Source organism: Rhinatrema bivittatum, chromosome 2 (genome assembly GCF_901001135.1).
Source record: "Rhinatrema bivittatum chromosome 2, aRhiBiv1.1, whole genome shotgun sequence".
In the NCBI taxonomy this organism is placed as follows: domain Eukaryota; kingdom Metazoa; phylum Chordata; class Amphibia; order Gymnophiona; family Rhinatrematidae; genus Rhinatrema; species Rhinatrema bivittatum.
This window is the reverse complement of record NC_042616.1, coordinates 326,143,100-326,160,247: the sequence shown is the minus strand read 5'-3', so window position 1 is coordinate 326,160,247 and position 17,148 is coordinate 326,143,100. Positions and strand designations below refer to the sequence as shown.

Sequence of the window (17,148 nt, the reverse complement as noted above, 5' to 3'; positions counted from 1 at the left end):
GTGCCTAAAGTTTTGAACCTAAAAAATTTCCAGTCCAAGTACCTATATTTAGGGTCAGATTGGGGAATAAACTTAAGGGCTCAGTGCCAATTTCCAACGCTAGGCACCTAATTAATGCCTAGATTTAACAAAAAGATATAAATATAGTGACAACCGCGTCCGCGATAAAATTTTTTTTAAAAAGGAGCATTGTTAGGCTAATTTCCAGCCTACCGCATTGGATAGGTAAGCAATGCACTGTGTGCTGCACAGCACATTAGGACACGGCGTACTACGTTAGCACGTCACGCCACTGCGTATCACATAATTTTACTCTGCTAGCATTGATTAGTGCACGGTATGTTATTTTTACAGTTAATATATCCTGGCTTCCTGCAGCTGCCTCTGAGGGTGTGTCAGGTGTGGGAGAGAGAGGAGAGGAGAGGTGGTGAGTGGTTTAGTGGGAGTAGGAGCTTTTTCTGATTCGATTACTTGAGTGCGTTTTCTAGTCTTCTGTTACCATCTGTTTCCCTTTAACTTGGTCTTTTCTCCTCTTTGTTGGAGTGAAAGCTTTTGTTTGTTAGTCCAGTTTCTGTCTGAATTTTGGTATGGAGGACTGGTGGTGGTAGAGTGAAGGAGCAAGGAGGAATAGAGGAGTGATGTTGGTGGAGGAGTGGTGGTTGTGGTGAGGAGTGAGGAGGATGAAGCATGAGAGGCTTGGGGAGAAAGGAGAGAAGGTGGAAGGAGGAGGGCAGGAGTGCTAGGGGGAGGAGTAGAAGTAGGGACAGAAACAGGAGTAGAGATAGGCAGGAGGGAAGGGATAGGAGGAGGTGGGAGGGGGATAGGCAGAGGAGGACAGCAGGCCAGGGATAGAGAGGGAGGACAGAGGAGTAGGGAATTTGCAGGGCAAGGACAGGAGGGAGAGTGAGGAAAGGAAGGACCCCTCTCCAAAAGTGGAAATGGCACCCCCTTCTGGTAGCCAGGCACAGGACATCCTCACCTCAGAGCTATCAAATTCAGTGTGCAGGACAACAAAATAGGGTTTGCAGGGGTCCTGGAGCATTATGTGATGTGGTTCGGCAACCATATTGTCAAGACCTCAAAGGCAGGCAAGGACCAGATCTGGCGCAACATAGCCCAGTCCATCTCCAGGCACAGCGGAGTCCAACGCAGCGAGGAGCAGGTAGCCCACACGTACCGGGACATCAAGGCACAACTGAAGGCAAAGGTAGTGAGCAGAAATAAATATATAATTCTGACGGGAGGAGCCCCTTGTCACATCATCCTTTCACCTATGAAGGAGCGCCTCTATGAAAGGCTGGGACTGAATGTCTTCGAGGGCATGGCTGAGCGGCTGGACACCTCGCGAGCTCATTTGGCATAAGATGCTCACAATGCTGAAGAGGGCAAAGTGCGCCTTTGGTGCCAAACGCAAAATGGATACTTGCTGCTATTGGTACTTATGTCTTATTCTTTGTTTCCATAGATCTCACCCACGAAGCTGACGGTCCCAGCAGCACACCAGCCCTTTTGTAGGGGGTCTTCATGATGGATGCCCAGACCCAGATGAGTGAGGAAGTGGAAGAGCAGCAGCAGCAGCCTCAGGACACATTGCAGATGCTTCAACCCTTGGGGTCACCCAGCCCTCTCAATGTGACCCTCAACATCTCTGGCTTCTTGGAGGAACCCAGCCTCGACTGGGAGCCAATTGATGCAGCACAATTTCAAGCCAGCACACCACGGCATCAGCCTGAAGCACCACGCCCTCAGCAGGAGTAGCCCAGCAGCCCCCTCATGCCAGATTTGGAGACCCAAATTTCAGCACTACACACCATCACAGCACCAGCACAAAACAATATTCCTGCCACCAACAGAGGAGTCGATGCACGAGCAGCTGAACCAATTGTAAAGTAGGCATTGATACACCTCTGACACATAAGGGCCGAATTAGTGCACCTCAGGAGGGCTGTGAACAGGAAGAGCTAGGCCCTGCGAGATCAGACTGCCGCACACATGCAGGGTATAACAAAGCTGAACACAGCAGTCAATAGTATGACCAACGTGCTGACGCAGATCCTTCAAAGGATGCCTGAGCAGACATCAGAGTTTTCCCCACCATCACTGGAGACCATACCCCACAGCAGTCTCCAGCCTGACAGATGCCCAAGGGTAGGTCCCCAAAAGACATGCCCCCCCCCCAAGTGGCAAGCCACGATGTCGCAAGGGGCCATGAAGCACCAAAGGTGGTGGCACTGAATGCCAAATAAGAAGAGTTGTAGCAACAATCCTGGGCCCGTCCTCGCTACAGAGTTCCTGTGCCAGCTTGATGAAAGAAGCCTGCTTGGCCCATCCTCACTACAGAGCTCCTGTGCCAGCCAGCTGAAGGGATGGTTTACCGTCAACCATTGTGGTCTTGCAGCCTAACTCTAAAGCCTTCCTCGAGGGTTTGCCCACATTCCATCCTCCTTGATGCGGCCTCCAGTCACAGTCCAGCAGCTGCATATTCTTGTCATGTCACATCTCCTGCTCCTGATGCTGGTGTCTCATCTCAGCTCAGCTCATGCTGCAGCTGCCTCCATGCTGCTGTGTCTTTTCCCTGGCCTGTTCCCTCCATGCCGAGCTCTTTGGTCCTGGTCCTGCTGCTCTCTTACTGAACTCTGCTGCCTTGGCCCTTAGGCTGTCCCCTTGAAAGCGGTCTTTCAACATGGACTCTCTGGGGCCTTTGGGTTAACAGTACATAGTTGTGCTGCTATTATCCCTAACATTAAAGCTGTACTGTAGTTATTGGGGTGCCTCTTCCACTTTCTATGTTTTTTGTTGTAATCATGATGGTGCCAAAATGTTAAGATGATAAACATGTATACTTAATGATGCCACTTCAAACAATGTATGTACAGATCTACATTGAATGTGCTGTTCAGTTAATTTACTATGTTTTATGCTACTTGCTAACTTGTCCTTGCAGAATGTGATTACCAAAACCACTGACTTTATTTCAAACAGTGGACTATATGTGTTCGTGAAAACCTCGACTTAACTAACCTGGACTCTGCCCTTCTATCTTGGAATAAGTCCATTTCCAATATAGCTGATGATCTTTGCCCCATCATCCATAAAACAATAACCCCCACACGTACCGAGAGAAAGCCATGGTACACCGCTGAACTAAGAAAACTAAAGCAAGACCTCAGAACCAAAGAACGCACCTGGCGTAAACAGCCTACACCCACACACAAAATGGCCTACAAACACACTTTGCATACATACCGGCAAGCAATCATCCACACCAAACGCGACTTCTACGCAGCAAAAATCCACAGTTATAAATTCAATCCAAACGCCTTATTTTGCCTTGTTACGGAACTCACAAAATCCCTCTTTCCCTCCTCACAAGAAATTAACAGCAAAGAGAAATGTGAGAATCTAGCAGACTACTTTCAAAATAAAATCTCCAAAATTCTAACACGCCTACCCCTTAACCCCGCACCCACAGACCCACTACCGATCGACAACAACATTAACCTCAACTCCCTTGACACTACCTCCGTGATGGAAGTGGAATCCATCACTAAAAAAGATGCGACCATCCACTCATAGCGCAGACACCATCCGATCAAAAATCCTCCTCTCCATCCCCTCTGCCATTGCAAAACCAATAGCAGATATCATAAACTGCTCCATCATTTCCGGGAAAGTCCCCGACTCACTTAAACTCGCCATCATGAAGCCACTACTAAAGAAACCCACCCTTGACCAAAATGACCCTGCAAATTACAGACCCATTTCCAATCTGCCCTTCATATCTAAAATCATGGAGAAAGAGGTTAACACACAACTCTCAGATTTCCTAGAAGAAAACAATATCCTACACCCCACTCAATATGGTTTTCGTAAAGACCGCAGCACCGAAAAACTCCTACTCGCATTAACGGATACCATTCTTAAAGGCATGGACCACGGCCAATCATATATACTCGCCCTTCTCGACATCTCAGCCGCGTTCGATACCGTGAATCATCAAATCCTTTTATCACGATTAGCAGAGATAGGCATCTCAAACACAGCCTTATCCTGGTTCTCCTCATACCTGGACCACCGTAAATACTTAGTCAAGCTTGACAACTTTGAATCCACACACATTCCCCTCACACAAGGGGTACCCCAAGGCTCCTCTCTATCCTCCACCCTCTTCAATATATACTTACTCCCTCTCGGCCACCTCCTCTCTAAACTAGGGCTAAAATTCTTTCTGTACGCTGACGACATACAAATACTTATTCCAATTCAAAAATCCATCAGCGAAACACTTCAACACTGGGAAATATGTCTGACATCCATTAACTCTCTCCTCTCCAATCTCCACCTAGCACTTAACACCTCGAAAACTGAAATCCTTATCCTAGCTAACCAACCCCTCAACTCAATCCACCAAATGATCCTCAACGCCTCACAAACTCACACACTACCGCCCAGTGTCAGAGATTTAGGAGTAACCCTAGACAATCAACTCTGCTTCAAATCTCACATTAAATCACTTCTAAAAGGGGGCTTCTACAAACTACAAATCCTCAAGAAACTGAAACCCCTTTTACACGCCCATGACTTCCGCACTTATGCAAACCACCATACTCACCAAACTAGACTATTGCAATTCTCTCCTCTTAGGCCTCCCCTCCTCTACCATTAAACCACTCCAAATCCTCCAAAATGCCATGGCAAGAATCTTAACAAACACTAGGAAAACCGACCACATCACTCCCATACTCCAAGACCTCCATTGGCAACCCATCACCTTCCGTTCCCAATATAAAACACTTACCATCCTCCACAACACTCTACACAACAACAATTCACCCTGGCTTGAAGACATGCCACAATTCCGCCAAGCTAATCGCCCCACTAGAAACTCCCTTGCTGGCACTCTCCAAACCCCTTCACTTAAAATTGGGCACCTCACCGCCACTAGGGATAGAGCCTTCTCCATTGCGGGCCCTACCCTCTGGAATTCCCTACCCGTCAAACTCCGCTTAGAACCGTCCCTGAGCCATTTCAAAAAAGGAATCAAGACATGGCTCTTTAAACAAGCATACTCCAATTCCACCCGATCCTAACCGATGTTTTACCATGTTTCACCTCAATTCCAATCGAACCTATATCCTTTTCCCCGATCCTTATCTACCATCCCAGAACCATCCCCACTCCCTCCCCTAACCCCTCTCCCCCCCCCTCAACCATCCCTGTATATTAAGTACACATGCCCAGTATCACTGTAAATAAGTTCCGTATGCTAAGTGTATCAAGTGCACATGCCATGTAACATTGTATATTAGTTCATTTGCATATCTAATCCTATTTGAATGCAAATAGTTGTAACGCTGCTTGTAAACTCTCCTCTCTTATACTTATGTACTCATCCAGTTTTCCCCTCCCCTGTTCATTGTAATTTCCTTTCCTTCTCAGTTTTTTGTAAACAGACATGATGTGTCCTACGAATGCCGGTATAAAAAAGTTTTTAAATAAAATAAAAATAAATAATAAAGTGGTCACTGCTTTGAGAACTACACTTTCTGGTTGTATCCTTTCATTGTGTGGTTTTTGTGTTAATGGTTCAACCTCCACATGAACTTGCATGCTAAAATGCCCTTGCACATTCCAACTAGCCACTTATCTAGCAGGCAAGACCATATGGGCTAGGCTATACAGCTGAATGCTCAGTGTATGCTCCTAAGGAAGACAGCAAAAGAAGAAGATAATGTCTAGGGGCCTTCAACATTGCCTCCTGTTGCCTTGTTCAGACAGCATACTCTTAGCTAACGTCTGCTTACATGGGCCTGTATGTGAAATGGACACTAGTTAGCTGGCCCACAGAGTATATTATGTACATGAAGAGCTTGTGTGGGAAAATAGAGAAGAAGTTAGAGTCATCATCACACAAGACTTAACCTTGGGCTCTTGGCGATGTAACTAGAATCTCTGATCTTCTGTTATAGCAGAATAGGATGCATTGTGACATCCACGAAGAAAAGGTCCTTTTTTTGACACCGGGAGCCCAGGGGCATTCGGGTTACAAGAAACAAAGAGTTGAGAAGCTCTGGACTCCGAGTGAGTATGGCACTTGTAGTAGGCCAAGGCACGCTTGCAATCCAAGGTGTGCAGCCATCTCTCAGTATCCGACTTGTGCGGCTTCAGAAAGAAACAAAATCAGCAAGTCGATGGTCTGATTGAGCTGGAAGGTCGAAACCACTTTAGTGAGGGAGGAAGGAGGGGGTGTGTACGTAATGTCATTTTATCGTGGTGGAATTGTAGGTATGGTGAATGATGCACAAGCACCTGCAGTTCACTCACCCTCCTGGCCGAGGTGAGGGCGACTAAGAACAATACCTCACAAGGCAACTGTCCATGGGCTCAAAGGGCGGGAGCATCAGTTGCTCCAGAACCAGGTAAAGGTCCCATGGAACCAGTGGCTTATGGACCGGCAGGCACAGATGCAGGATGCCCTTCATAAACCTGGAGACTAGTGGATGGCAGGACACCGAGTGCCCTCGTGAGGAAGGTGGTACACAGCAATCGCAGTGACATGTACTCTGACTGATGCTGTCGCTAATCCCACTTGATATAGGGAGTGGAGGTACTCCAATAGCTATTCCAGCAGGCAGGAGAAGGGATTCACATCGTGTTTTTCGCACCAATCTGAGTATCTGGCCCACTTGGCCTGATAATTTCTCCTTGTGGACAACTTCCTGGAGCAACCAATACCTCCTGGATTAGTGGTGGTAAGATCACGAGGGCACTCCGGTGTCCTGCCACCCACTAGTCTCCAGGTTTATGAAGGGCATTGAAACTACTTTCAACTAAGTAAAGTTTGTCGGGTCTAGGCCAGAAGGGAGTTATTAGTATCTTAGTTCCCTGTTCTGCTTTCAACTTTAGCAAGGTCTTGGCTATAAAGGAGGCCTGTCCTCCCGCTAATTGAGCAGGCATCCAATACTAATTTGTGTTGGTAGCATCTCCCAGAACAAAATGCTAGGACCTTTTTGTTGAGATTGCTAACAAACAAGTCTAAAACTTAGGAGGTAATTTTTAAAAGAGTTTTGTACGCAAGTAGCCTGTACTTGTGTAATCGATATCTTATAAAAGTCGAAAGTAAGCACATTCATTATGTTTTGCACGAGCATATACACGTGTAAGAAAGTAGCGGTCTAAGGGAGTTCCAGGGTGGGGACAACAGTTATATCTGTAAATCTGGGTATCCCCACGACAATAAGGGAGAAAAGGAAAAATGCAAATGAATAGCAATTTAAGCTGATATGTAAGGCGCACAGATAAGATTTAGGGGTGCCCAGTCATTTAAAATGACATTGAAAATGCTAACTACAGTTGCTTCATATTTTCTAATCTAAAGCATCAAAAAAAAAAAAAAACTAACTAAACAACTCCCCATGGGGTTTTTTTTTGTTTTGTTTTCACAGCATTGCTCTGACAGCAACACTAAATGTTGAGAAAACTGTTTACAACTCCCAAGTGGCATCCAAATCCTGGACATTCAAATTTTGTACACTTTGGGTGTGTATGTGTGTGTGTGTGTGTGGGGGGGGGGGGGGCAGACAGAGAAAGAGAGAGAGAGAGATGCTTCACTAAGACTAATTTTCCACTTTGGTGTAAAGATTGTAAAACATGCTTAACTCTTTAGGAAATAAATTCTTACTATACAGACATTTAAAGAAAAAAATATAGTGTTGTGTGACTGTACTGAAACATATACAATTGAAAAGTCTTTTGTTCAAGGTACCCTTCAAAAAACTGCTTCTGAGAATATAAGGATTTAAATTCAGAGAATAAAAGGTGTTCTCTAAACTATATTGATGCTGGGATCTACAATATGTACTTTAGGCAAATATAAATCAGCCTTGATAAAGTCAATGGTTTAGTTTATTTAAAACACTTTCAGAAAATAAACTTAATACTTAAAATATGTTATACCCATTGTGTTTTTTATTAATGGGGTTACACATCTGACAAACTGCACAAGACATACCTAAGATGTTAGTACAAGTATAGAGAAAGTGGATTATTTTTCCATACTTGGTGAACATGTCCATTACTTATATTTCTCAGATGGCGATCATTTCCTATCTAGAGCTATAAGATTATACGGCCTGCACATCCAGGCAGTAATGCCTGGAAAAGGTGTGTAAGAAGGACCACATTGCAGCTCGGCAAATGTTGACGGGAGACAACAATCTAACCTCCACCCATGATATTGCCTGAGCCCTAATCTGACTAAGCAACGGCTGCTCAGCATCCACATATGCTGCTGTGACTACCTCCTTAATCCAGCAGGCTATCGAAGCCTGCAACAATGGCTCGCCCCTTTTTACTCCTGCCGTGCAGAACAAACCGGCAATCCGTCTTCCTGAAAGTTTTAGAAACCTCCAAATACCTCAGGAGATGCCTCATGACATCCAAGGGCCATAACAGGTGATATTCCTCAGATTCTCTTTCTCTGTCCAGAGATGGCAGAGAAACTCACTGATCCAAGTGAAATTTCCATGACCACTTTTGGCAAAAAGGAAGGAATAGTACGCAGCTGTATCACCCCAGAGTCACCAGTAGAAATGGTTCCCGGCAAGACAAGGCCTGCCGTTTGCATAATCTATACGCAGAACAACCTGCCACAAGAAACACAGTTTTCAAGGTCAATAACATCAAGGAAAGGCTATGCATCAGTTGAAAAATGGGGCCCTCCAAAAAGTCCAAAACTAGATTAAGATTCTACAAAGACAGGGGTAACTACAAGGGAGGAAGAAGATAATTCACTCCTTTTAAGAAAAGGGCCACATCTGGATGAGCCGACAAGGATCCACCATTCACCGGACCTCGGAAACAGACAAAAGCCGCCACCTGTACCTTTATTGAATTAAGGGCCAACCCTTTACTCAATCCATCCTGAAAAATTCCAAAAGGAGCAGGATCTTAACTGAAAGAGGAAGAACCCCTCAGTCTTCACACCAAACCTCGAAACACTTACCAAACCCACTTCCTTAGTCTCTCTCGCTCATAGCAAGGTGGCAATCACAGAGGTAGAATATCCACGCTTCAGCAACTAAGCCTTCTCAAGGACCATACCATAAGATAAAATCAAGTCGGACCTTTGTGAACAACAGGCCCCTGCCATAGCAGATCCCTGTGAAGTGGAAATCAGAGGGGACAGTCCACAAGGAGCCTTCACAAATCTGCATACCACAGTCTTCTGGGCCAATCTGGTGCCACCAGAAGCACCATTCCTGTGTGACTTTTGATCCTCCGAATCATTCTGCCCAACATAGGCCACAGGAGCAAGGACATACAGTAGCTTGCCTTCTGGCCACTCCTGCACAAGGGCATCAATGTCCAAGGACTTTTGACTTCTCCTACAACTGAAAAAGTGAGGAATCTTAACATTGTGAGAAGTTGCAAGCAGGTCTAGAAATGGAAGGTCCTCACGATCCACTACGAACTGGAACATTTCATTTGACAATTCCCATTCTCCTGGCTCCATACTCTGTCTGCTGAGAAAGTCGGCTCTTACATTGTCTTTTCCTGCAATGTGCGAGATTGAGATGTCTTGAAGATGCACTTCTGCCCATTTCATAAGCTGGCCTATTTTCTGCAACACTTGCTGGCTCTTGGTTCCTCCCTGCCGATTGATGTAAGCCACTGTTTTTGCATTATCCACCATTATCCGGAATGCTTGACCCTGCAATCGATCGCCGAATTGAAAGCATGCCAACCAGATAGCAAGGGCTTCCAGCCGACTGATGCTCCAGAGAGACTCTTCTGTACTCAAACGCCCTTGCACTGTCAATGCCTGACAGTGAACTGCCCAACACTGCAAGCTTGCATCTGTCGAGTACGAGCCAGTCCAGTGATCTTAAGAACATAAGAAATTGCCATGCTGGGTCAGACCAAGGGTCCATCAAGCGCAGCATCCTGTTTCCAACAGAGGCCAAACCAGGCCACAAGAACCTGGTAATTACCCAAACACCAAGAAGATCCCATGCTACTGATGCAATTAATAGCAGTGGCTATTCCCTAAGTAAACTTGATTAATAGCAGTCAATGGACTTCTCTTCCAAGAATTTATCCAAACCTTTTTTGAACCCAGCTACACTAACTGAACTAACCACATCCTCTGGCAACAAATTCCAGAGCTTTATTGTGCATTGAGTGAAAAAGAATTTTCTCCGATTAGTCTTAAATGTGCTACTTGCTAACTTCATGGAATACCCCCTAGTCTTTAGGGAAAGCCCCTTTCTTAGATGATCTGCTTGTAACCACCACAGCAGCTGTATGCAGATCTCCATCGGTAGGTGAAGACAAATCAAATAGTCCTGAGACGGTGTGCTCCAAAGAGACAGCAGAGTGCCCAGAAAGGGGCACATATGCGCCCTCGCCCATGGCACCACCTCTAGGGTCGCCACCGTCAATCCAGGTACCTGTAGATAAGAACACATTGTGCGGTGTATTGTGTTAGTCAATAGATGCACCTGCGCCATCAGCTTCTGAATACAACCCTCCGGCAGGAACACCCTGCCCTGCTTCATGTCAAACCAAACACTGAGATACTCTAGTGACTGAGATGGCTGAAGACTACTCTTGGCCAGTTTCACCTCCCAACCTAGCTCCTACATCAAGATAATCTCCTTGGGCGAGAACAGAAGGCTCTCTTCCAGACTCTTGGCCCAAATCAGCCAGTTGTCTAAGTATGTGTAAACTGGAATCTCAACCTCTCTCAGCCCTGCTGCCGCCACCACCACCATAACCTTGGAAAAAGTTCTGGGCGCGATGGCCAAACCAAAAGGCAGAGCTTGAAACTAATAATGCCACCCCAAAACCACGAAATGCAGTAATAGTTGATGGTCTAGCTGGATGGGAATATAAAAGGTACAACAGAGACATCAGAAACTCCCCCGACTATAATATAATTATCACTGAGCGCAAGGTTTCCATGCAAAACAAAATCATCCGCAAACAACTAACCCCCTTGAGATCTAGGATGAGATGAGAAGAGCCCACCTTTTTGTGTACAATAAAATTAATGCCTGTATTTTCTTGAGACATGGGCAGTGAAACTCAGCCCACAAGCTAAAGAGTCTCCACAACATACACTCCACTGCCTGTCTCTTCTGCAGGAAGACAGTATGAAAGTGTCCAGAGGAACACTGCGAAACTTCAGTGCATAGCTATCTCTTATAACCTCCAGAATCCATTGGTCTGACGTGATCTCGATCCAGCTCCAATAAACAAAAAAAAAAAAAAAAAGAGAGGACCCCTATCTCCAGTTCCCGGTATGGGTCGGCAGACCTTCATTGGGAGACTTGGGGGGGCTCCACTATCTGAGTCTGCACCCCATCTGGGCTGCTTGGGATGAAAGGACTGAGACCTACCCAAAGGTTGAGCCCTTTGCAATGCCACTCCTCTGTAGGGTTGAAGACATTTGAACCCCCAGGTATGACATCTCGTGTTGAAGATGATGCGCAGGAGTTGGACCCTTGGCAGAGGTGGGGTTGACGCTACACACAGGGCAAGCCCTACGGGTCCCCACCGTTGGCAGGTGTAGCTGGCTGACTGACTGAGGCCAGCTGGAACTTCGCCAATACCAGCCCTCGTTCCCCACAGGTTGAGCCCTTGGGTACCGGGGCTGGCTGTACTTAGGTGGGCCTCCGACTGAGGTCTTCTCAGGGACGACGAGGAGGTCAGTCAGGGGCCAGCAGCGGTAGTAGGAGTAAGTGGTCTGATATGGATGAGGTGGAGTCCCAGAGACCCGGGCACCAATGAGAACAGGAAGCAGACAGAGTAAAAACAGCCCGAAGCCTGAGAGGCCAAGTCCAGAGTAAAGACAAGAGGAGCATTGTAGAGCAGGCTGAAGTCAGGGCAGGCGACAGGTAAGGAAGAGTGACAAGACAAGCGTGGGTCAATACCATAAGTCAGCAAGAGAATGGTCAGGTAAGGCAAAGGTCAAACCAAGAGACGGGCAGGATCGTAGTCAGACAAAGCAGAGGTCAAAGCCAGGAGTCAGTCAGTAGCAACAAGCAGGGTAGATACGGAACACAAGAGCAGGAATGGGTACTAGTATCAGGAACGCAGATGAATCAGGAACACGGAGGAAAAGCAGGAACGCGCAACTAAGCACACGACTAGCATGGAGATCTGTTGCCAAGACAAGGAAGCACTGGCTGGGCCCGGCCTTAAGTACTGGGATCCAGTGACATCATCCGGGGCTGCAGGTTGGATTCCTGCCACGGCCCCTTTAAAAAGAGAACTGATGTGCGCTCGCCTGGGAGGAGCGCAGCGCGAGATGGCAGCATCTCCCTGCCGCGGAGCTGAGACATCCACTGCGGAGCTGGAAGCGGCCCAGAGTTGGGGACGGCAGCCCATGGCTGCAAGAGAGGCAGAGCCAGACACTGGAGCAGGCAAACGGGGGTAAGAGGGCCACAGCCGGCACATGCAACAGAAGAAGTGTGATGTCTGTTTCTTATCCTCCAGTAACCGAGGAACCTAAGACTCATCCCACTTATCGGCCATTTTTTCCAGCTCGTTCCCAATCAAAAGCAAGCCTTTAAATGGCAATTTCATAAGGTATGACTTCAAGGTTGTACCAGCCAACCAATTTCTCAGCCATAACCGACGCATGGCTGCTATTACCGAAGCCACCCCTCTGGCCAAAGTGCAGACCAAAATCACAACCCGCATCTGCCAAAAAGGAGGCTGCTGGTTCCATCACTGCCCTGGAATTCACACCAGATTCACAGACCTACTGAGAGAAAAGTAAACAAGAGCAAGCCACCAGGAAACAAGAAGCCATCTGCAAATTCATTGCTGTTGCTTCAAAAGCCTGCTTAAGGATAGCCTCAATTCTCCTATCCTGTGCATCCTTCAAGGCTGCTCCCCCTTCTACAGGGATAGTGGTCCACTTGGTAACAGCACAATCAAGTGCATCCACTTTCAGAAAATGTAATTGCTCTCTCGCAGCTGGATCCAGGGGGTACAGTACCTCCATGGCTCATCCCCCTTTAAAAATTAACTTCCGGGGTACCCCTATTCAAGATCAATCAATTCTTGAATTGCCTCCATAATAGGAAAGAAACATGAGGCTTTATGCAAAGAAATCAAAATGGGATCTTTCTTTGGCTCAGAGATGGATTCCACCCCAGTTACTCCCAGCATCTTCAATGTCTGGGAAATTAGAGCCAGTAATTCATCTCTAAAAAAGAAATGCAACATAGTTCTATATATCTCCAATCCCAGAGGAATTTCCCCATCCTCCAGGGAGTAAGGATGGCTTCATCATCCATGCCATCTGGATCCCCAATGGGGAGACTCGCAGCAGATCTAAGCGTACTCAACGCTTACCCGCAGCACTAGGCATGCGGGAATCCGCAGCCTGCGATCCTGACCTATTAAGAATGGCCGGAGCCGAGGATTGCCCCTCAAGAAAAGACTACATTCCTTGAAAAAATGTCTACTCAAGAAAAGGTAGCAGGGTCCTTGCAAAACCATACCTTTTCCCCACTGATGATCTAGTTAGGGGAGCCCCAAAAATCAAGCGATACCTCTAGCAGCTCTTTATCCATTCCCACATCAGGCTGAGAAGAACCGGGCTTAGTAAAATCAGATGAAAGCAGTTCTCCCTGAGCCTCCAAAGAGCACTGACACAAGTTAGAGGGAACACCAGGCTGGGATGCCCAAATATGACAAGCAGCACAAGGGGTAAGGCTTCTTTGCTATGGGCGCCAACAATCTGTCAATACACCCTAACAGGCATCTGCTAAGAGTGTGTCCAGCTGTGTCCGCGCTACAAAAAAAAAAATAGGTGCCCAAATTTTAGGAATCCAAAAATTAGGAACACAATACTGTGTCTGGATATGCGCACAAAACTGAGCTCCCAACAGGACGCATAAATAAGTGCGTGTGTTTCTGTGCACACAACTGAGTGCCCAGGTAGGCACCGCTATGCACCCAACTAGGTGCCTAATTAGGTGCCCAAGCTGGACGTACAACTGGACACACAGCCGAGCACACAAGCACAAATAGGCATAACTGAAAAAGGGCTGCCTTATGCGCAAAAAAAATCGCATGAAAACGTTGCCATGGCATACCACACGGAAAAGTCCGAGAGCTGGGCCTAGTCAAAAGGCTGCTCAACCCGTCAAGCTGCCCACGTCCCCTAAGCTCCACGGAGGTAGGATCGAACGTCAGATTGGCGTGACCAGCACGGAGACTGGGGGGAGAGGAATCCTTACTTAATTCACCTTTATGCTCTCTTTTTTTTTTTTTTTAATTACTCTTTACCTGAGCCCAGTCTGAGCTGGCTGAGTATAAGGTCAGTCTCTGGCTGTGAGGGGAAAGGACACTTCACAGCTGTGCTCAGTTTCCTGCGCCCGCTTGCCTTTCACTTGTTTTTTGTTTTTGTTTATTTTTTGTTACAGCTAAGTCTACGCTGGCTGAAAAAAAAAAAACAGCTATGGGACCAAGGCACTCATCTGAGGGAGGGATCCAAAGATGATATCTCAGGAAATCTCAACTGGAGGAGGGACCATAAGATATCACCAAAGGAGAGTGGGGCGAATAAATCTCCTTTGAAAAAATTTTTTAAGCAATCCTCAGTAGGGAGATGCACATCCACCATCTGCTGGAGACGGAGAATACTGGTGAGCTAATGTCAGTGCAGATTTATATATACCGTGATGTCATTTTTGCTCTGTCTCCATCTTCTGATAGAGGTGCATAACCCACTGGGTTTGGATCCAGCTTTCTGTATGCTAAGAAAGCACTGGATAAAAACAGAAGAAGATCTCAGAGAGTGGTAGGGATTATAAAAGCTGAATATTTGGTGTGGATAAGCAGACTAGATAGGCTGAATGATCTTTTTCTGTCGTTATGTTTTGTTTTAAGACAATAAAAATATTTACAAAAAAAATGACATTTAAGTTCATTGAACTTTAAGGAATTTCAAGCAAAGACCCTTAATCATTCCTACTATAGCCAAACAGTGAAAAATAATCCACTTACCAGTGCAAAATTCCTGCAAAAGCAGCTGAAAATAAAATTAAGAACAAGATTAAAAATGAATTCATTCACAAAAGGCCTTCAACTTTTTATGCTTTAAAATAAATTTAGAATAAGCCTGAAAGGCCACATCATTCATTATTATGAGGCACGGAAAATGATGGCAATATTAAAAAATATTTTACAATAATTGGTTCTTCATAAAATTGTTGGGTAAATTAAAGCAAAATTGTACATGTTAAACAATTAAAGTTATAAAAAGTACAAGTCAATTTTATTTTCAAAAGTTACAAGGGAAAAGAAATTAAAGATGCAGCAAAATGATTAAACAGGCAAGATTCAAATTCAAATTTTAAAATTCTTCACACTCCGGCGTCGCGCGCCGGCGTCGCGCGCCGAAGGAGCGCGACAAAGGGGCCTGCCCCTTTGTCGCGCCCCTTCGGCGCGGCCCCGAGGAAGCCCTGAGTCTACATCCTGGTCTTTGGTTTGAGTTTATAATTCCATTCTATCTCTGTCCGCCCTCCTACCAGCTCATTCAACATATCAGCACCAACAAACAAAGCACAAACATCACTAAAGAACGGCTTTAACTGTCCAGCCCCATCTATCTACAAAAGAACTGTAAACCAAACCACATACAGGTAGATAGTGGCACCAGAGACTCCAAGCCACTGATCTACATAACCCAAACAAACTTCACAAAGAAAGCTCGCAGAACTTCCAGATCTACCAGCAGACCCCTCAGAAGATTTGTAATATCTCATTATACGTCCACCCAATACCACCAGGTCTTCCTTAAGCTTCCACTTAACATTCACCCATCTTTCTCCGGACTGCACTCACCCAACATACCCCATCATACATACAGCACTCTTCTAACATTATCCACCCAGCACTCTTCAAACCACATTCATCCAGCTCTCTTCAGACAGCATTCGCCTAGCACTCCTGTTAACCGTAACAATTCCCACAGTCTTCCACTTCAGTCACTTACATCCCAACATGCACCCCCTCACAATTCCCATCATCCACAATCCCAAATGGAGAACACCAAAGCCCCCTTCCCTCCCCCATCACAATCGTCAACAGAGGCTCAGGCCCATCTTACTGACACCACTCACTCAATTCCTTGGACTAACTCTCTTCTCACTCACATTGATTAATGCGCAATCGATCGCTAAGAAAAGTCATATATTCAACGACTACCTATCCGATACAAAACCTGACATCTGTGCTATCACAGAAACCTGGCTAAAACCCACCGACACTGCACTAATAAATCAGTTACCCATACAGGATTATGATGTTCTCTCTATTCCCAGACCTAAAAAAAGAGGAGGTGGACTTCTCCTCGCAGCCAAAAAAACGCTGGGTCTGACTTTGCAGACTTCCAATAACATATCAAAGATTGAATTTGCCCTATTCAACTCAAAACATCTGACTATCGGCCTAATCTATGCTCCCCCCGGAATACTGGAAGCTGACCCATCTTCCATCATAGAACTTACAGCAAAACACCTAAATTCCACGAAACCTACCATCCTCATGGGAGATTTTAATCTACATGTAGATATCCAACCTCATTCTACCAACTGTAAAACTTTTCTCTCCTCTCTCAACAATATGGGTTTCAGACAAATAGTGACTGAACCAACCCACAAAGCAGGACATACGCTGGACCTTATCTTTATAAATGAAGGTATCACAACCCACACCACTCCAACTTGCACTCCAATACCTTGGTCAGACCATCGAATTATATCATCGGTTTTAAAAATAAAAGAACTTCCACCACAATCCACACAACCTATAACTATATCGCTTAGGAAACAGTGCTCAGGAGACCAACTCGGTGAACACCTAGCCAAGGAACTTGAGCACCTAGACCTATCCGACGTAAACTCAGCAACTTCATCATGGACCAACATCACTAAAAAGGTTGCAGATCAAATTTGCCCCATGACAACTAAATCTATCAATCCAAACAAAGACAACAGGAGACCCTGGTTCACACCAGAGCTAAAAAATCATAAACACGAGTTGAGATGCAAGGAACAAAATTGGCGAAAAAACCCATCTACAACCACCCTCCTCATCTACAAATCATGCCTTAACTCATACAGA

At 45.8% G+C, this 17,148-nt stretch overlaps 1 protein-coding gene across 5 annotated transcripts in view; it reads right to left on the bottom strand.

Annotated features, from left to right (window-relative positions):
• The window catches only part of DPY19L1 (dpy-19 like C-mannosyltransferase 1), a 414,496-nt gene that overhangs the window by 362,838 nt on the left and 34,510 nt on the right, over positions 1-17,148 (bottom strand). For all 5 annotated transcript variants that reach the window (XM_029589768.1, XM_029589772.1, XM_029589771.1 and 2 more), the window contains one exon: positions 15,028-15,052. In XM_029589768.1, the coding sequence (XP_029445628.1) occupies positions 15,028-15,052 (25 nt within the window). The remainder of the gene's footprint in view (positions 1-15,027; positions 15,053-17,148) is intronic.